Consider the following 20,295-nt stretch of genomic DNA (forward strand, 5'->3'; position numbering starts at 1 on the left):
TTTCAATATAGTTCATAATTGTTTGTCCAATGTCATGCTTGTTATACTTTATATTTAAAAAATAGGTGTTTTATTCAGTTCTTGTTGTTATTGTTCAGTTGTGGTGACGCACATAGCCTGGCATACACAGCTGAGGGAAAATATAACCCGACGCGATCGCTCCTTTGTGGGGTTCAATAGAGATTTTAGTGGCGATGCTAGTTAGATCAGACGCAAGATGGTACTACTAGTACCACGTCCATGTCCTGGTTGAATGAGGTCAACTTGAGAGGCATTCGTGTGCCTGTGCCAGTGTTTCGTTTAAATTTTGTTTGTAAAATGACAAACATCCTAAATGAATGACTTTACGTGGTAAGAGATGGGCTGATTACAGGTAAAGGTTATAAATGGCGTGATAGTTGTATGGCACGATTAACAATGAAATAATCAATTTTGATTATCCCACTAAATGCAGCAGGCGATCCTATTTTAGGCATCATTCACCTGCGCTGTTTTTCAATTTTTGTTTTTTTTATATGACACAATCACATTTAAAATGAACATACGATTTATAGGGACATTTTTCCAGATGTATAACCATGTACAGCTATAACAAGTGACGTTTTGTCATTACGTCCCTTTGTAAAATATTCTCACACCCCCATATTAATACGTTCAATGGACGTGTCCTGCTGGAACTGACCATTTGAGTTTTAGTGGACAAAACATTTAACGTTATTTCATCTTTACCGCAATGCCAATGCAACGATAAGAAATTAGCACAAATTTCCAATCTTAAATATATTTGTCCGTGTATAATTTTCTTCAATTTTTGTGTGAACCGACTTAGGTTCTAGGAGGGCTACCCCTGCCACTGTTATGGAATCTTCCTGCCACTTCCTTGTTCGAACTTTTGTTTTGGGGAAGGCTTGGGCAAAAGTTTAGTGAGGCTGCTACTATGATTTGATTTTCCGAAAATGTCAGCGCCATGACCCATAATATTCGTAGAAGTTGGCTGGTTGAAGGCATAGCTATCATTGTAGTCGTGTCCAGAAGAAGCTCGCGAACGTTGCTATAGTGTTCCACATAGAGAACAAGAAGATGTCCGTAGCTAATATTAGCGAAGACATTCGGATGGAGTTCCCACTGCACTCTTCAGTTTGGGAGAATAATTACAGGAAGCTGGAGCAGCAAATTACACTACTGCAGGTTAGTATAGAAGCTTTGTATCCCTAAATGCAAAGTAATAATATTTGTTAGCCCACGGAGCTAGGAAACTACTACGGGGAAATAGTGGGCCGCCTTATTTGACAGATCCTGCTCATTGCCACACGTTTGACGTTCATATCGACGTGATTTGGTTTTCTGTTGACTCCTTTCAATTTTTTTCCACAGGTACCATCTTAAATTAGTCATCTACATCTCATTTAAACACGTACAATCACCGGTCACAAATACCGCTGATTGTACCGGTCACCCGCTCAATCAATTCACTTTAAACGACCAGTGATCAGTTTTGATTGACACTGCCAAATACGTTTTGCCTTTTACACTGTTTATACATGAGCTTATAGTTTGTAAATTGCTACATCAGCACAATTGTGTTTTAAATCATTTGGTTTGTTTAACGAAAGAGGAGAAAAGTGTGCAGTAGTATAATGTTGCGTTTTTATGTAGATTCAATGTGTGCCTGTTTTATTCAGCTCTGTAATGCAATCGTTCCCCATAGTCATTGAGGCAAGGCACATATTGTACATTTAAGTAGCCTCCCATATGACCAATCAAACCAATAATTGTCAGTCGGGTTGGAGTACGGGCGGCCAGGTGCTGAAGTGGTTAGCGCGTTGACCTCACAGTGCAGAGGTACTGGGTTCAATTCCAGCTCCGGCCTCCCTGTGTGGAGTTTGCATGTTCTCCTCGAGCCTGCGTGGGTTTTCTCCGGGTATTCCAGTTGCCTCCCACATTCCCAAAACATGCATGGCAGGCTTATTGAACACTCTAAATTGTTATTTTGTGAGCATGGATGGTTGTTCGTCTCTGTGTGCCCTGCGATTGGCTGGCAACCGGTTCAGGGTGTCCCCTGCCTACTGCCTGAAGACGGCTGGGATAGGCTCCAGCACCCCCCGCGACCCTTGTGAGGATAAGCGGATCGGAAAATGGATGGATGGATTGGAGTACTGTGAGAGAGAACTATAAACTTTATTTCTACATCAGATTTTTTTTAGAACCTTTAGACTAAAAAAAAAATCAAGTATATACAGTATATTTAAATGTTTTTACTTTCATTGCTCTTATCTAGTGTGTAGACGTGAAAAGTATAACCTGTTCACTTCAAATAAAAAAAGTTAAATTTTAAAACAACTCTTCTATCACCGGCAAACAATAAAATGTTGCAAAAAGTATATGCTGAAAACATTGATCTCGCCTCAATTTACTCAGAGATTTATTCAATCGGTGTGAAATCTGGATTTGTTTTGTTGAACACAAGGATTTTGTTGTAGCGACTTCCCATCCATCCCACCTGATTTCTAACACGAACTCGTAAACATCGTCTTCATGAATCAATAAAAAGGTGTTCTAATTCCATGAGCTCAAAACATAATTTTGTGTCATGATGGGAATAGTTGAGGGCATTTAAAGTTCTTTTAAAGTATTGAACTACTGTGTGCAATTTAACAGTAATGTGTTCATTGTAAAGTACTATGAAGTATGCATTAATTGTGTCATTAAGAAGAGTTATGCATGTTCTTTTGGAATTCCCCAGAATGACATAGAGACTGTGGATCCGAGAGGTCGGACACCTTTGCACCTGGCTGTGTCACTCGGACACTTGGAGTCAGTGAGAGTCCTCCTGAGACATGGAGCTCAAGTTACTAAAGAAAATGCCAATAATTGGACAGGTTAGCATTCAACCGCTCCATCCACTGCTGTTTCCCCGAAAGTGTCTCACCGCTTTACGTTTCTTTGCCCTTTCTGCCAGTTGTAACGCTTTTTATCGACCGGTAAACATTTGTTTTTGTCTATCTAGTGCTGCAGGAAGCCATCAGCACGGGAGATCCAGAGATGGTTCAGTTAGTTCTGCAACGGAGGGACTACCTGAAAGCATCCACCGCTTTGGAAGGAGTACCGGGGCTTTTGTCAAAGATCCGAGAGGTTTAACTTACAAACTTTTTTTTCCTCCTCATTTTCAACGACATTTCATTTGATTTATAAAACAAACCTGTTGCTTTATTTCTGTCTTTCATCCACAGTCACCAGACTTCTATATGGAAATGAAGTGGGAGTTCACCAGCTGGAGTAAGTTCTGTGTGAAAATAGTGTATGTCTTATTTTTCTTTGCACGGTGACTGTCAGGGCTGTAAAAACATTGTTGTGCTGAATTTAAAAATATACACATCAACACGAAGGCTATTCAGGTCATACTGGACTAACTACATTATTTAAAATGACTCATAATATTTCCACATCCCTTTGGGTTTTTTTGTATTTTTAAACAATGATTTTTCTTATACACTGTTGCTTCACAGTCCCTCTTGTGTCCCGGGTATGCCCAAGTGATGTGTGTCGAATTTGGAAAAGTGCAGCAAGCCTTCGCGTGGATGCCACCCTTCTCGGCTTCGAGAACATGACTTGGATCAGAGGGCGAAGGAGCTACCTTTTCAGAGGAGATGGTGTGTGTGTCGCTAACAAAAACTGAAGAGAGTGACGTTGTCCGATAAAGTGCAACTCAACGAGCTCCTCGACAGATTCGTGCGCAGAGTTGATGGAGGTGAACCATGACGAGCAAGTGGTGGACACGGAGCGTTTCATCATATCGCAAGAGATGGAGGATGTCACACTTGAGTCAATGCAGCCAGCGGAACAAGAAGTGGCCAAAAGGTTGACCACGCCAATCGTCAACACCTACTTGGACACCAAGGACATTGCTTTTGAGAGGCAAGGATCTCATTCCATTCGCATATTGGCTTCTTCGCAGCTTGCGCTCTGTGCTTGCACTCAACTCCACTTGAGCGGGATTTCTTCCAGTTTTACTGCTCTGAGAGAATATTTAAACGGAAGCACGGTTACAATTTCAGGAAATCCTTTACCTTATAGCTTTTCATCACCTGTAGTGAATCCTCACTGAAAACGCATGGTGCACGTTCTCTTTTAAAGACATGTTTTTTCTTTTTCTTTTTTGGGATAGGAACAAGGCTGGGATTTGGGGCTGGAGGACAGACAAAACTGAAGTGGTCAACGGATTTGAAACAAAGGTTCAAAGAACTGGTCTCTTATCAATGGAAAAAAAAAACACTAAAATGCATGTCATTTCCAAGGCACTCATTTCTGTCATCTGCCCTTTTGCTTTCTTAGGTTTTCAGTGTGAACAATGTGAATGTAGTCATCAGGACGAGGACTGAACATCTTACAGATGAAGAGAAAGCCCGGATAAAAAGTAGGTGGGCAAAAAAATGTATTTCAGCCTAAAAGGGGACATACTGTATATACTTTTTAATTACTGGAATTCTTGGCGCGCTGGAAACCTGACTATTTGCGCACAAACATTTAAAAAGTCACGCGTCACTAAATTATGTGTGTATAGCTTTTGTTCTTCGAAAAAGGTGAATGTGGACTTTCTCTTCAAAGGTGAAAGGAACATTTTGGAGTCTCTGCTTGGGACAGTTGAACAGCACATAAGTGCACAAGGGGTAATGCGCGCATCCTGTGATCAAACATGTTGGCTACATACACTTCACGACCACAGTAGACTACCCATGCACATTCCAATGAAGTAAAATGCAAGAGCTTGTTGAAAAGGGACCAAAAGAAAATGAGAATGGTCCTTTTCTAACAGGGAGCACAAGGGGGAAAGAAATGTTTCTCCATTTCTCAGTTAGCAAGCCACTTCCTGCCTCTAAGAGCATGACACAAAACCTTAGAAATGGACCGGAAGTGATATTTTGATGTAGGCTAGTAACTGAACCAGCAATAAGTGAGAATGTATTCCTGTAATATTAATCATATTTTTGTAGTTTTCAGTGTGTTGGATTGACCATTTGGTGCGACCTGTCATCCTGAGACCTCTTACTGTTAACAGGACCTGACACTTGAATACGCAACCGCCACAAACCCCACAGCCATCACTCCAGAGGAATATTTCGATCCCAATTTCAATTTGGGGAACAGAGACATCGGCCGACCGATTGAGCTGAGCGTGCGAACGCAAAAGTTAGACGACAATCCTTGAGACACTCCAAAACCTAGTTTTCATCTATATTCCGCATCGGATTTCAAGCAGCGTTACCTTCTCACGCAGGTTTAAAGGGACATTGTGGATGAGCGAAGATCATCCTCTGTCCCTGGTGGAGCAGGTGACCCCCATCATTGACCTCATGGCTCGGACCAGCTCGCATTTTGCACGGCTACGAGACTTTGTCACGCTGAAATTCCCTCCTGGATTTCCTATCAAAATTGGTGATTGCCATCATGTTGAGAACCAGGAAACACACTTTGTGTGTGTGTGTGTAGCATCCAAATGATGTCGTGATTTTTTTTCTGTTTTGCAGAGATTCCTCTATTTCATGTGCTGAATGCCAGAATTACTTTTGGGAACGTGAATAAATGCAGCACCGAAGAGGAAGCCAACATAACACCAGCAGCCACGCCGTCATCCACAGGAGACGACGAAGAGGCCGGAGGTAGAAACGTACTCAACAGCGCAAGCAAATAGATCAATCTCTCTCTGTCTTTGCTCCTCACCTGTGGCTTTCGTGCGTATCCAGTCCCTCCAACATTCCGGGTGTGTCCGTCTGTGTTTGCAATACCTGACAACTACCACCGCCGAGGGGGCAGCCGTCACGCTCCTGCGTCCACGAACGACGAGGAGTTTTTGCAGTACGCAATCCATCAAAGTCTCTTGGACTCCCACATAGGCTCAGACCAGGTGAGGTCCCAGCGATCGTTCTTCATACGCTTCCATCTGTCCTCCTCTCCTGTCCATTGTGCTGGGAACGCTTGTCACTATTCTGTCGCTGCAGGATGGCATCGGGAATGATCCACACGACGAATACACCGACGCCATGGTCAACAGCCAGAGTGACAGGTAGATTTTCACACGATCATGTGATGTAGACGACCGTCACTGAAACTTTTCATGATCGCATTTTAGACATTCTCTGTAATTAGTACAGTACATTCTGACAGACGGATACAGAGACTAATTGCACCTTCTGCCATTTAGCTGAAGAGCATTTAAGGAGACTTACTGTAAATGTCACAAAGATACTGTACATTAATTGTATTAAAAAATGCTGATCAGAAAAATTAAGTGAAATTGGATAGTTTCCTGCGGCATACCTCGCAATCTCTCACGACATGCACTACCAATGCTCACAGCGGTCTGGAATGGCCAAACATTTCCGATTGAGATGCAGATTTAGCTTCTCACAAATAACTCGGCGGCTTCTGTGATTCCAGGAGTATCCCAGAGGGGGTGCTAGTGGATTATGGCGACACCTCCAGCCCCACAAGCACTTTCTCCGCCTCAAGCCACGACTCCGAGCTCCACTTGGCCATGGAGCTTTCTGTGCGGGCACAAGAGCGAGAGGAGCGGCTGAGGAAGCAGGAGGAAGAGGAGCTGGAGCGCATCTTACAGCTGTCACTCACTGAAAAGTAGAAGGATGAAGAGGGAATCAGGATCGTTCTGAAAGCGGGCCGCCTCAATCTCACCTCAGTGACAATTGCCGCTTCCTGTATTCTATGCAACAGCAGGTTTTCCCTTTAACTGCCTGCTCTTTGCAGAGGCAAAACTTTCCTGTCTTAACTTTTGAAAGTGCATTTTGGGCTAAGAGGTTACATGTTATTTCTGTACCTACATTCTCCGTCTTCCAGTTTGATCAGTGCGCTCTGAGGTGTTGCGGCCTTTGAGTCCTTTCAGCAGCAGTCACATTCATATCTTACTCTTACGGCAGCTCCTGAGAATGTTATCAAAAATGACTACTTCAAGTGACTCCACATAATAAGTTGGCACTCCCACTTAACTCTTCGGTTTATGTTCTTGGCTTGACTCGAATCCTAAATCTCTGATGCGGTAGTTTGGGGAATATAAATATTCCCATAGAGTTATTTTGCTGATGACCATGAAGGGTTTGATACTACAAGCCATTTCCATTTGGCAACGGAAATCTCAGGGTCAAATGTTAACAACCCTCTTTTTTTGGAAATAACTTTTAAACTACTGGTAATTTCACATACAGTATCTCTGCCATACTACTAACTCAAAGTACATGCAGGTTTCTTGTACTTTTCAGAAGGCCAAGAAAATGCTGCAAGAGACTGAACATTTCTGCAGCAATTGTATATATTAAGTTCTTTTACGTGGAATTTGTATGAATGCGGGGGGCTGCCTGAGCAAATACCAGCATTATTGCCTCTGTTCAAAAATGCAACAGCAGTCCTGATGTTTCCTCCTGTAGCGACAAACAGCAAACCTCTTGATTGCGTGCAGGCATGTCGGGATTCGATGATTTGTTCTTTCAGCATGTGCCAACAGACATTTTGTCTGTTACATGATGGAAAGTTTAGCAGGTGCCACTCAAAATTTAGTAAGTTTTTTCCCCCTGTCCAATAGGAAGCAAGACATACCCACCGTGATGTTGGATAACCACTACAGTGTAGTTATTTTTCTTATGACCAACCACTAACTTGAGGGCTTTGTGCAAATCTTAGGCACTGTGGTACATGATGGAAAAACGAGCGGTTATAATGATATCATTTTGCCAACCGTTTCATAAAGGCCAATTTTTGCTTCAGTCAACCGAGATCTTTGTAACATACCATTTGAGGTGCAGCTGTTCTTAAAATAAAAGCACTTTATTTCCATAAGTACTCTGACAGTGACTTCATGCACTTTCTGAGAATCCAGACATATTCAGCAAATCTACACTTTCACACTATTCCACTGTATCAAAAATACATGTAATGCCTTTGAATAGGCAAGTAATTGATAGTTTTGATTGCATTATCAAGGGGGGGGGGGTAAAGTTAAAACAAGACGTATATGATTAAACAATTATTGTGACTTGACAGTACACGATAAATATGACCTGTGACAAAATAATTTGACGTGCAATCCAATCTCCGTGGTTAGCTCCTAGGTCAGCACTTCCAAATATGGGCATACTAGCCAACACGGCATCCTCGTTTTTTGGTCCTGCCACGCTGAGTGGTTGCAGTATGGATGGATCTCATTCAATTGCGTAGGTTTAATGAGCAACACTTTACTCAAGTAGTGTTGAAAACACCCAAAACATTTATTTACATAAGTCTTCACTTAAAATAAATAACAGAGATATATAACTCAAACACTGAATTTCTACAAGCGTAATTTGCAAACAGTATATTGCATGAGGTGGGATCCAGTTGCCTGCAATAAATAAATGGACAAGAGGTAGAGCCACTCGAAGGCCCACCTTTCTCTGGCGGGTGGATTTGATCACCACTGAGTGACCCTTTAGGTGGTGTTTGATGTCGAGTCTCCGTCCGTGAGGACACGCTCAGCGCCTGGGTAGAGGCTTGTAGACGCACACGGCCATGATGATCATCAGCAGCAGCAGGACACCGACGACGCTTCCCAGCGCGACTGTACACAAAACCCGCATCAATCCATTCAATTGGAAAGGCTTGTTTGACAGTTTTCCGATTGTCGCTTACAATGGGGCAGAAAACGGTCGAAACGAGAAAAGGGCCTGGTCAAACCTCGGGAAGACTTGGAATGAATCATCCGCGCTTGAATTTGTGTTTGTTTCTTACCCAAATTTTGTTTCTGTAAGACCGCGTAAGGTCTCTCGGCAACTGTAGACTCCTCGTCTTGACCACTCGCCGATACCATTAGTGACATCATGAACAAAGCGTGTGGGACAGCAGCTAGCATCACAGCAGGGGAAGCGGAAGAAACGATGCTGATGACAATGATGTTGATGATGAGGCTGATGAGAGAGAGCGCTTCCGCTGTGGGAACAGGGTCCTAAAACCGTCACATGATCCGACTGAGCTCAAATCAACTCATTGGAATAGAAGATTAAATTGTGGAACTAATGAGATCGGGTCAGTAAATATGCCTATACAAAGATAATACGAGGCGCATTACACGGTTTTGGTGATTTGCAACTGTGAGTAACTGAATTTAACTGAGAGAGGACATTTTGAAGCAAAACAGCTATAACTAGCATGCAAAGCAACTACTGTACTAGGGCTAAGCAATGTTCTTATCTGCTCGTCTCAGTCAAAACAGACGATGGCTTTGGAAAATTGCGTCCATAACAGTCCGGATGGTGCTTTTCCTCTTTGGCTCGGAGGACAGTATGTCATCAATTTCTCATAGCAATTTGAAATGTGGACTCGTCAGACCACATAACACCTTGGATCAGTCCATCTTAGATGAGCTCGGCCCCAGAAAAAAATTGCTTTATTTTATTTTTTTTTTTTTTGCAGAGTTAAGTTTTAAGTTGCACTTACAGATCTAGCTCCGATTTACACTTACTGACATTGGTTTTCCGAAGTGTTCCTGAGCCCATGTGGTGATTTTCTGAACCTTGTGATGATACTATGGACCGTAGACGATGAAATCCATAAATTCCTTGCAACTGTACGCTGAGTGATATTGTTCTTAAACTGTTCAAGTATTTTCTCATACAGTTGTTCACAGAGTGGTGTACCTCGCCCCATCTTTGCTTGTGAATAACTGAGCAATTCAAGGGAGCTCCTTTTAACCCCAATCGACAGTTCGCCTGTTCACCTGTGGGATGTTTCACACTCAGACTTATTTGACACCCATCCCAGCCTTTTTTGCAACTTGTTGCAGCCATAAAATTAAAAGAAAATGATTATTTACCAAAAACAATAAAGTTTGTCAGTTTGAACATGAAATGTCTTCCCTTTGTAATGTATTCAGTTGAAAATAATGTGAACATGATTTGCTAATCATTGGATTATGTTTCTATTTATGTTGAACAAAACGTGCCACCTTCTTTTGAATTGGGTTTGGAAATAAGGACAGGTTTGACATTTACGACTGTCAGCCTCAAATGTTTTCCGAGGCAGACCGAAAAGGAAAAATTACTTTTCTTTTCGAGACATCCGACATTTGATCAGAAGCTGTGTTTGAGGGACAGGCGGGGGTGATTGGTACCCAAACCTCTCCCAATTATTGCATGTAGTGCACCCGTCTTAGTTATTGATGGAATTATGTGGAGAAAAAAAATTAAACATTTGACGATGATCAACAGGTCAATGTGATGACACTCATAAAAGTTGCAGCAGATTGATCACTAAAATGCCATCAAAGCAGCCATGTTTACAGGTCTCGGTAGTGGTGCTACTTGTCGACCTACGGTAAAAACAGCACCAAATCTCACATCTTAACTGGAAACCATCATGCAAATGTGAGGCCTCCATCACGTTTCACATCTCTGAAATGTCAAACAGCAATCGAGAAATGATGTAAAGGTCAAGCTCCTTGAGGTTATATCTTTATGTAATTACTTTGCACGAATGATGTCTATGGCCTTTATCTTCATCCCTATAGAACTAGTTTGGGCGCATCATTTTATTGCTCCTAGTTCACAGCAAAGCTTTTTTGATAGATGGGAAGTAACCTTAATACCGATACCTTTGCCGCTATACTTAGAATTACCGGTACTATATCGGGTCGGAGATTCTGGTGTTTCAAATTAAGTCATTTGATTTTGGATACTGACATGGTTTAGTCAATTTCTTTCTTCTTATATACTGTACTTTAGTGCATTTTCATCAGTGAATTTGAGCATTGTCATACAAGGAGCCTATTACCGTACTTTCATCGCATTTGCTTGTGAGGGTAATGTGTTCTGTTGCCACAACCTGTACCATAATATCCTGAACGATCATCCATCCATCTATCCATCCATTCATGTTCCGATCCGCTTTATTCTCACAAGGGTCGCGGGGCTTGCTGTAGCCTATCACAGTTGTCTTTGGCCAGTAGGCCTGGGACACCCTAAACTTGTTGCCAGCTAATCGCAAATACATACAGAGACAAACGCTCACACTCACACGTAGGGACAATTTGGAGTGCCCAATGAACCTGCCATGTACTGTATGTTTTTGGAATGTGGGAGGAAACCGGAGTACCCGGAGAAAACCCACGCAGGCACGAGGGAACATGCAAACTCCACACAGAAAGGCTAGGGGCCGAAATTGACCCCATGACCTCTGCACCGTGAGGCTGACGTGATAGACGGTCGTCCACTGTGCCGCCCCTGAACCATCATGCAGTTTCTCTATTGTGTTTGCTTTGCCATACACTCTCCAAAAAAAAGCCCAAAACTTTTAAATCCTACCTCTTCAACCCAACATTTATTTGAATTTATAATTACAGTAGGCCTGTATTCCCCCATTGCCGTACCTTATCAAAATGGTATCTTTGTATCGCCGTTTGAATTGAACAACTGCAGTAACATATACGTCAGTTTTGGTCACAATTTGATATCACAAAGAGGAATAATGTGCATCTTGTCAGGTAACTGCTACCTTGAACTGTTAACACCCTCTCCTATTTTTTTTTAATGGCAGGCAGGAGGTTATTATTGGCCTCATATTCTATGTCATCAAATATTCATTCTGACTAATTGACTTTAAATTAAACTACCGGTACACATAACAACTGGTGTGCGAGCCAGTGGTCAAAAATTTATAGCCTCGACTTTAATGTTGAGGGAATATAATATAGTTCCCCGAGACGTCTATTTGGTGTTGTTGGATTTAAGTAAATTGTTGATCCCTGAATACATGAACAAGTCTTGAATATTTTTTTATTTTCTTTAATTAAGAAAGAATGTATCAAATCCATTTGGTTTATAGTCAATTTAGTACATTTCCCTCCCATTCAGTGTCAAGCCGCTCATGTTTGGTAGGTGGAGGAACAGCTTCCTTTTCAGAAACATCTCTTTTATCTGATTGCTGTGGTCGACTTCAATAGTCGCTGACACAAAGACGCTTTGAACATCAGCTAGAAGCTCCATAATGGATCATACTGTAATGTTATAAGCTACTTTATGATCTTGTGTATTTTCCTACCTGTGGTCTTAAAAGTGGCAGGGCTTGGTTCCCTAACAAAATAAAAAGATCTAAAAAAAAAGGCCTTTAATGGTCCAGAATACGTGTTTGCATGTGTGTTTGTTGAATAAGTGTTTTGTGTTTCACTCCTCAGTAGATGTACAGTACCGTGTATTAAGTGGGAACTGGTCTGCCGTTGCAGACACAAAATAACCAACATAAAAAAAAACAAGTGTGCTTCTTATTAGTTTATAAGGTCAGAGGTTATTTTTGTGCATTTCAAATTAGCATCCATCCATCCATTTTCCAATCCACTTTATCCTCACAAGGGTTGCGGGGGTGCTGGAGCCTATCCGAGCCGTCTTCGAGCAGTAGGCAGGGGAGACCCTGAACAACCATCCGCACTCACACTCACACCTACGGACAATTTTGAGTGTCCAGTCAGCCTGCCATGCATGTTTTGGGAATGTGAGAGGAAACCAGAGTACCCGGAGAAAACCCAGGCAGGCACGGGGAGAACATGCAAATTCCACACCGGGAGACAGGAACTGAAATTATCATGCTAGTTAAATTTGATATGAAATGATGTAAACCTACTTTAAATTATAACTGGGGTTGCCAGCTCATAAACATAAAACAATTGTTGCATTTTTATTTTTATTTTTTTTGGAAGTAATAGTTGAATTTCACTCCTCCTGTTAGATCACAGTAAAACCAGCCCAAATAATTGAATTACAACATCATCTATATTCTGGAATGAATTCAGACATTTACTGAAACAATGTAATTACAGCCATCATGACTTTTCTCATCACACCACAAGAAGAAGTCAGAGCGTGTACAGAAGAGAAGTTATCACATTTGACTAATGTTGAAAAAAAAAAAAGAAGTATCTTCAACTGGAGAGGCACAATATCGACACAACCATGATTCAATTTTGTACAGTGATATTTAGGGAAGAATAAGGCAAAACAGGCTATTTGCAATTTTCGGATGTTTTAAACAGTCGCTACATCGCCACCAATTTGCTTTTAGGATTAAGATACTTCTGCTGTATTGTATCTTGTGATTCTTGACCGACTCATCTCTAACATTGGTGGGGCGGTAAATTGGGTCCTCATACATGGGAAAGACTTCAGTCTTGTTTCATTTATTTTTATTTTAATTTTTAAAAAAAGTAACAGCTGGTATAGAATCTTACATATCACATGTATGTTACGAATAATAACATATAATAAAAGTATCAATGTCACAGTTTTTTTTTTTAAAAAGGTTAACCCACATGTGTTAATGATATAAAGGCACACACAAATTAGTATTCACTTTACAAAAAAATAACTGAACACACATCTAACTTTTATTAGTTTTGGAAAACAGCGATCGGTTTGAGGAAATACCCCCATGTGTAATGCAATGCATGCTGTTACAGTATTTTCCTTCCTTACCGTACGTCACTGCGAGAAAAATACAGGGAACAGACTTTGAGAGACTAATGCTAGGAAAACTTGACATTGTCCCATTGATGCAGACATATCTGTGAGCACACAAACAAGTATTTATGAAATTTTAGCAAAACGTACCTATTACTTTGTAATTCAGCATTAGCTCGATAAGTACCAAAAAAAAAAAAAAAAAGAACTAACCAAGTGAGGTGTAAACAGTCATAATGTCACAGATAAAACTCAAGGGTGTTTTCTCATCTGCAGTATCTTTCTATGGGAGGATGGCCATGTTTAGGCTGTCGACGTGAATGTCTGGTAAGGTCCTCTCCGGTCTCAGACACGATGCCAGCCTCTGTCAGTTGGGGAAATGATTCCATATGCATTAAGTTTCCTACCCAATGCACACATTTTTCCGAAATGTATTTTGTGTGTTCACAGACCTGTTTGAGAGAGCCTGGTGTCCATACCATTTTGTATACCATGTAAATGGGGATCCACATTAAGGATGAGAAGCCAATGATATAGCCAACTGTGATGCTCCAGTCCGGGTACTGATAGTCAAACAATGTGAGTATTGGGGCTTTCAGCAGCGAACTCACCATGATATACTAAAAATAGAGGGGAAACGTGACATGACCATACAGGTGAGACGGAATTCTTCCTATCCTGGGCACGGTTTGGGTTCAGGTGAATTCTACATCTTCATGAATATGCATGTTTGGGCTGGAAATGTAGCAAAAGCGTGAGCAATGCGTGTTTGTTGATATGAGCGTGGTTGTGAAAATGTATTCGAAAATATTTTTGATGTCATGTGTGGATGGAAAAAACATCATTTCCATTTTTTTAGGGGTTTTTTTCCACATCAGACAATTTTTCCAAAAATGGGAATACTGTAACACTATAATATTTTACTTTATAAAAACCTATAGTAAGAGCATAATTAAACAGATTGTAAAGAATTTAAAGGCTAGTTCAATAATGATTAATTCATTGATGATCAATTCCCTATGGTGTGCGGACTTTGGTAACCCGGCGCCAGTATAGTACAGACCCAAACAAAGACGATTTTCACAACTACTGTAAGTGACTAAGCAGCTAGTTTTCCACAGAGGATGAAGACCATATGCTTGTGAGTATTATTATGTCTGTCTAAATGTGTTGCTGCACCCTCTGTGTTCAATTGCCGCCACACAAATGCTGTTCATTAGCCCCTTGATGGCATTTCCCATTGCGTGTTTGCATGAAACTAGCAGACTTAAAGGCAAAGTTATGTAGTTGTTTCAATTACACAACATGTAATTCTCTTTGTGTTATGTTTAGTTTGACTGTAAACTTCCACTGCGAGTGACAACAAACAGCTCGAAGCCTCTTTTTTTGAAGAATTGTTCACAACCTGCCAGATTGATCCTCATTTTGTTGTGAGTTGAGTCGATTTGCCTGCCACCGTACAGTGCTCATATCTGAAATGTTTGCTCACACAAATAAATAAATAAATAATCGGCTAGTATCTCATATATCGGGTTATTTGTATCTTTGGTAGTGCTGGCGAAAAATTGTGCCCCGCCCCCCAACACCCCATCATTTGAGTTGCTCATCCCTGAACTAAATAAAGTATGTGAAGTTTATATTTATAGAGATATTTGCAACACATAATATTTCAGGCCAATTTAAATGTTTTCATCCAAATTTGTGCCGAAATAAATAGAGACTTCTTACCGCCAAAAAGGCTGGACTAATAGCAACCCAGCACACCTTCCAAAACAGTCCTGGTGCTTTGCCCAGCATGGCTTCAACATCATTGCTGAATCTGTTGATACCTGAAAGCAGGATAAGGAAGACAAAACGCCTATGGTTTTGTATCTTGCGGTTGATTCTCTAATCCTGCAATCACGGGAAAACAATTGCCCAGTCAGTCAGTCTCGTGTTTACCGTAGAACCAGGCAACTGCAATGGCCTCAAGGAATCCCACGGCAATGATGGAACATCCCACCCCAAACTCCTCCAACAGCTTCACAACGTAGGCACCGCCCTGCCATTCAGCCAACGTGAAGTCATTTATTTTGTCCTCCCTAAAATACATCATCTCGACACATGACAAGAATGATCAAGCGGTCAAAAATCAAAACAACATCAACCACAACATACATTAGTAAGGGTACTCAAAGAGCCCAGAAAGCAGACCAGCACCAAGCAAAGGACAAAAAGTTCACGTCTCTGAGACAACTGATCGGGGTATTCATCCAACACGGCCGTGATGATCGCCTCCAGACCACCAAACTGCAACAAATGGAGAGCATTTGTCCCCACAATGTTACATTTTTTTGGCTCTATCTATCACAGCATGTACCTTTTTAATCTATACGCTAGCTGCGATTTGTCTAATTGTAACAGCCTGGAACAGGAATAACGTGTATTTGCCATTAGACGAGATAATTACATCAAACATAGGGGAGCATTTGTTTCCAAGCGATTACCGGTAAGTTGTGATTTGACTTGATTATGTACTGAATGCAGGTGTCAGGACGTACCGTACTGTCCAGCCCCAGAGTGATCATCATCACAAAAAATATGATGGCAAAGAAAGTTGAGCCCACCATGTTGGCGATGGCCTCGGGGTACGTGATGAAGAGTAAACTGGGTCCTGAGATCAGGACAACATATTATGACGTCGGCGGGAAAATATAGACAGTGTTTCATGTCTTGGCATCACCTTTGTCTCTGGCCACATCTTCAACTTTCACCTTTCTCATCTCCGCCATGTAGCCCAGCACTGTAAAGATGACGAACCCTGACACGAAACTGGTGACGCAGTTCACCAAACTGGTCACAATGGCGTCACTAAAGAAGCATAAAAGAAAAGATTTATCAAAAAAAAAAAAAGGAAAAAAAAGAAAGAATTTACCATCAGCTGCACACATTATTTGTCAACTTGGGGGGTTTAAAATCAAATTTCTCTCTTGTCTGCTTGCAGCTTAACATGTTTAGTAGACATATCTTCTCTGTGTGCGTCGACAACTATTCTGCTGTAGCTCTTACCCGTCTTACAAATAATTGCCTTTCAAATATTTCATTGCCCTGCGAGTGGCTGGCAACCAGGTCAGGGTGTCCCCCTGCCTACTGACCAAAGATGAATATACAAAAATAAATAACGGTGAACAACATATATTATAAATTACTATATGATAAGAGAAAAATACAAAAAAATGTCACCATTATGTAGTACAATAACACAAATTCAAATTTTAAAAATATGGGTCAACTTAAGTTTCAGTTTAACGGTGTATTACATGAGGTGTTTTTCAGCTTGACATTCTCTTGTGATGAAAAGACCTTTTGTCTGTAGGAGTATGCTTAAGAACAGTCGGTTTCAGTTCCAGTTTCAAGGATATTCAAAAAGAATAACGAACACCGACTGGAAGGCTAGAATTGAACAGGGCACAAAACAATCGGACGAGTCACTTCTTACCGATAGCAATTGTTAGTGAACGGGTTATAGCTGGAGAGTGCCAGGAGCACTCCAAAGCCTGGACCGAGCGAGAAGAAGATCTGAGCGGCAGCATCCACCCATACCTTTAAAAAGAACGTAGAGAGGAAAACGCAAATGCAAATGAAAGTGGAACAAAATCATTAAGGTGAAATCCCCAATAATTCATCATTGTTAATTCCCTAAAGTGTGTCGAAGCTAAGTGGTGTTGTTTGTCATGAAAGCATATACTGTAGCTGCCATGTTGCCACCCTGCAGCTGTACGCAGGGAGATCTGAAGAGCAGCATGTTAAAAAGAAGAGGGCAGCCTTGTGAGTCAGAAAAGGGAGGCCTTTGTTAATGGGCAGAAAATCTAAACCAATTATGCATCTCATTATGCCGCTCTGTAGCTTATTTATGCATCTCATTTCATCTCATCCATATTCGCCTCCGATAAGCCTCGCACAGGTTTTAGTAAACCGCTTCACTGAGCTAGAGGGTGAGAGATACAGTAATAGACTTTTATTATCAGTTTCTCAACAGATCTTAGTGTAAAATAAAATCGTATTTGCTGTTATGATTATTGCATTTTCGTTTGAGTTTGCCGAAAGTTTCAAAAAGATATGAGAACGTGGCAGAAGACTAAAATAATGTTCTCAAATAGGACGATTTTTATTTTCTATCTTGTCAAAAAGGTCCATTCCCAAAATGATTCTGTCGCTTTCTCAGTATAGGCATATCCAATGTTCAAAATGAATAGTGAGTAGAATGCTTTATAATCAAAGCATGACATAACCCCGAGTCTCGATCAGTTCAAGTGTAAAGATATCTTTGAGGAAATCATTTAGGTTTCTTGTTCCCCATTTACACACTGAAGAAAACATGATCACTCGCATTTTAGTTTTTTACTTCAAACAGTGGAGTGCAGACAAAATTCACAGGAGAGGCAGAAAAACTGCTGAAGTTGAAAGGGGTGATGCAGCGAGGTCAAACCTTGGACGAGTAACATTTATACTGTAATGCTCAGTAAAAAGGTTTAGGATCGCACAACTCCTTTAGATAGGTTTACTTTTCAGAGAACTAGACTACTCACACTGGTCTCTAGAAGCTTCTCCCAATTGGGTTTTAGGTAAAATTCCACGCCTCTCCAAGCACCTGGCAGAGTTGCACCGCGGATCAGCAGGATGAAAAGGACAATGTAGGGCAGAGTGGCGGTCACCCATACAACCTGGGCGCAAAGGAAATAAATCATCATCATCTGTTCTGTGAGGGAAGGGGGGCAGGGCAGTGACAATGTGTTACCTTTCCAGAAGTTTTCACCCCCTTCCAGAGACTGAAGTAAACTATGGTGAAAATGAGGAAAAGGCAGAGCATCAGCTGCCAGCGGACACCTCCCACATTTGCCAGACCCGACGACTTGTGGATCTCAAGGACATTCCTCCTGTTAGGATTCAACACATCCTGCCATCAGCACACAGTCAACATTCAAGACTCCACTCTTAACAAGACACTTTATATGTATTCACCCGACATGCTTTTTATTTTTAGTCACACTTACATGCACTTACGTGTAAAATTCCTCTGCCGGAGATCGGGACGAATTCGTCCAGGTGACATTGTCCATGCCAAAATAATTGGTGCAGTTGTCGGTGTTCCAGGCATTGTCGCAGTTTGTCCATGGCAAGATGGTGGAGAAGGAAGAGTAGAAGTAGAAGAGGGCCCAGGCGATGATGGTGTTGTAGTAGAAGGAAACATATAAAGCGATGACGCAAATGGCATAACCTATGCCTAAGACACAAACGAAGCAGTGCCCAATAATAGAAAACAAATATACCAAAAAATGGATTTGTCATATCTGTAACAGTATTTTGGATTTCTTGATACATATTGCTGCTCCAAATCTGGGATACATTCGATTTACCTTTGAAAATTGGGCAGATATGTTTCCATATGGATATGGCTCCAGTTCTGTGGAACTGTCCCAGGGCCAGCTCCATATAAAAGAGCGGCACTCCGCCAAAGATGGCCATCAGAATATAAGGGATAAGGAAAGCTCCTGCACTCTCACATGCGCACACACATGCACACAAGCCAAAATTAAGATGCACAGTCCCACAAAGTATGGTATCATGGTTGTTTATATCGATAGAGTTTTGTAAAAGTGAGGATGTTTAAGAGGCTTGAATTTGAAGCAAAATTTGTGATTGTGATACCGTATCTGGTTTACATTTTTCGGCAATTAATTTCATTGCCAAGTGTGGTTTATGCTATCGGTGGGATTAAGAATCATTACATCTTAATTCACTCGTACCGTAATCGCAAATATAATTTATGAGCAAACCGGACTTCTTCTAAAGGCAACAAATGGCATCCTGATTATATTGACACATTTAACAATTGCATTTGCTTTGTTTAGAAAAGTTGTTTTTTTTCACTCATCATATTTGAATCATACTATGTTTGTTTTTCTTTTTGACACGCTAGTCAGATGAAGTGTTGTAAGCTTCTTAAATGCTGAATGAAATTAAAAGCAAACCTTTTTCTTGTATTCTACATGACACAAAATAAATGTGTTTGATACTCTGTCATGGAAAGTATGTTTCTTTTTCTCGTAACGAGCTACTTTCAGCACCATGGACAGCGGGTTTGCACGTTCAGACGGTTTTTCTGAAGATCTAAAATGACATGCAAATACTTAACATAAATGAATGATGAAAGTAACGAAACGAAAAAAAACCAACTTACCGCCACCGTTCTGGTAACATATGTAAGGAAACCTCCAAACATTTCCCAAGTCCACAGCAAAACCCACGACAGACAAGAGAAAGTCCATCTTTTTGCTCCATTTGTCCCTTGAGTCCGTCTGCGTGAGGATCGGCACCGCGTTGTTAGACGCGTAGCCGGGATTTGGGGAGCCGTGGTGGATCAGATTACCGGCCATGACCGCTGAGATCTGTTGGGCCACCGGACTGCGAAAAGTCAGTCAAATGAAGCAGCACCGTGAGGGGAGGGGCGGAGCGGTTTGACCTCGAGCGGTTACCGCCGGAGCTGTGGGCGGGGCCTGGATAAACACCTGTAAAACAGACATCAGAGTGCATCTGTGACATTGCAATGATAATAGAAGAATTTGGTCATAGCCTACTGTATGTGCTGAAGTTCAGATTGATAAAAGTCACATGAGAATTTTAAAAGACAATTTTTAAAGCCAAATTAATTGAGTATGAGATCGTTGGGAATGATACACCATGCCACAACATTATGAGCATTTGTACAATATTATGACATCACCCTGTCCATATTCATATTTCTACAAAGACCCTTTGTCGAATTTCACCTGTT

The 20,295-nt window shown here is 41.2% G+C and overlaps 2 protein-coding genes and 1 long non-coding RNA gene across 3 annotated transcripts; 1 reads left to right on the forward strand and 2 right to left on the reverse strand.

Annotated features, from left to right (window-relative positions):
* Positions 1-864: 864 nt before the first annotated feature.
* ankrd13a (ankyrin repeat domain 13A) lies at positions 865-7,842 on the forward strand. The gene is made up of 15 exons (XM_086111953.1): positions 865-1,188; positions 2,744-2,879; positions 3,008-3,132; positions 3,231-3,276; positions 3,507-3,650; positions 3,726-3,915; positions 4,166-4,232; positions 4,333-4,414; positions 4,606-4,667; positions 5,057-5,187; positions 5,276-5,433; positions 5,526-5,657; positions 5,742-5,902; positions 5,997-6,061; positions 6,436-7,842. Exons 1-15 carry the CDS (start codon positions 1,081-1,083, stop codon positions 6,632-6,634), a joined length of 1,806 nt encoding a protein of 601 aa, XP_085968079.1. The 5' UTR covers positions 865-1,080; the 3' UTR covers positions 6,635-7,842.
* A 407-nt stretch (positions 7,843-8,249) lies between these two features.
* LOC147204822 (uncharacterized) lies at positions 8,250-9,167 on the reverse strand. The gene is made up of 2 exons (XR_015100982.1): positions 8,770-9,167; positions 8,250-8,599 (listed from the first exon to the last, which is right to left on the reverse strand). It is a non-coding gene; the product is annotated as an uncharacterized LOC147204822 (long non-coding RNA).
* A 3,530-nt stretch (positions 9,168-12,697) lies between these two features.
* slc6a4b (solute carrier family 6 member 4b) lies at positions 12,698-19,897 on the reverse strand. The gene is made up of 13 exons (XM_086110950.1): positions 19,702-19,897; positions 18,878-19,012; positions 18,525-18,744; positions 18,259-18,397; positions 18,050-18,184; positions 16,960-17,063; positions 16,204-16,331; positions 16,022-16,134; positions 15,639-15,770; positions 15,423-15,522; positions 15,210-15,310; positions 13,934-14,101; positions 12,698-13,845 (listed from the first exon to the last, which is right to left on the reverse strand). Exons 1-13 carry the CDS (start codon positions 19,895-19,897, stop codon positions 13,765-13,767), a joined length of 1,752 nt encoding a protein of 583 aa, XP_085967076.1. The 3' UTR covers positions 12,698-13,764.
* Between the last annotated feature and the right edge of the window lie 398 nt (positions 19,898-20,295).

This window comes from Hippocampus guttulatus, chromosome 5 (genome assembly GCF_054856545.1).
Source record: "Hippocampus guttulatus isolate MCC_2025c chromosome 5, RoL_Hgut_1.0, whole genome shotgun sequence".
NCBI lineage: Eukaryota > Metazoa > Chordata > Actinopteri > Syngnathiformes > Syngnathidae > Hippocampus > Hippocampus guttulatus.

What these genes read in the sequence shown, in the direction of transcription:
- ankrd13a (XM_086111953.1), top strand. Translation starts at nt 1,081, where the DNA reads ATGTCCGTAGCTAATATTAGCGAAGACATTCGGATGGAGTTCCCACTG. An exon ending in AGACGACGAAGAGGCCGGAG is followed by an intron (nt 5,658 to 5,741) that starts GTAGAAACGTAC and finishes GTGCGTATCCAG; the next exon opens with TCCCTCCAACATTCCGGGTG. An exon ending in GTCAACAGCCAGAGTGACAG is followed by an intron (nt 6,062 to 6,435) that starts GTAGATTTTCAC and finishes CTGTGATTCCAG; the next exon opens with GAGTATCCCAGAGGGGGTGC.
- slc6a4b (XM_086110950.1), bottom strand. Translation starts at nt 19,897, where the DNA reads ATGGCCGGTAATCTGATCCACCACGGCTCCCCAAATCCCGGCTACGCG. An exon ending in ATGTTACCAGAACGGTGGCG is followed by an intron (nt 19,013 to 19,701) that starts GTAAGTTGGTTT and finishes GTGAGAGTGCAG; the next exon opens with GAGCTTTCCTTATCCCTTAT. An exon ending in TGCAGTTGCCTGGTTCTACG is followed by an intron (nt 15,311 to 15,422) that starts GTAAACACGAGA and finishes TCCTGCTTTCAG; the next exon opens with GTATCAACAGATTCAGCAAT.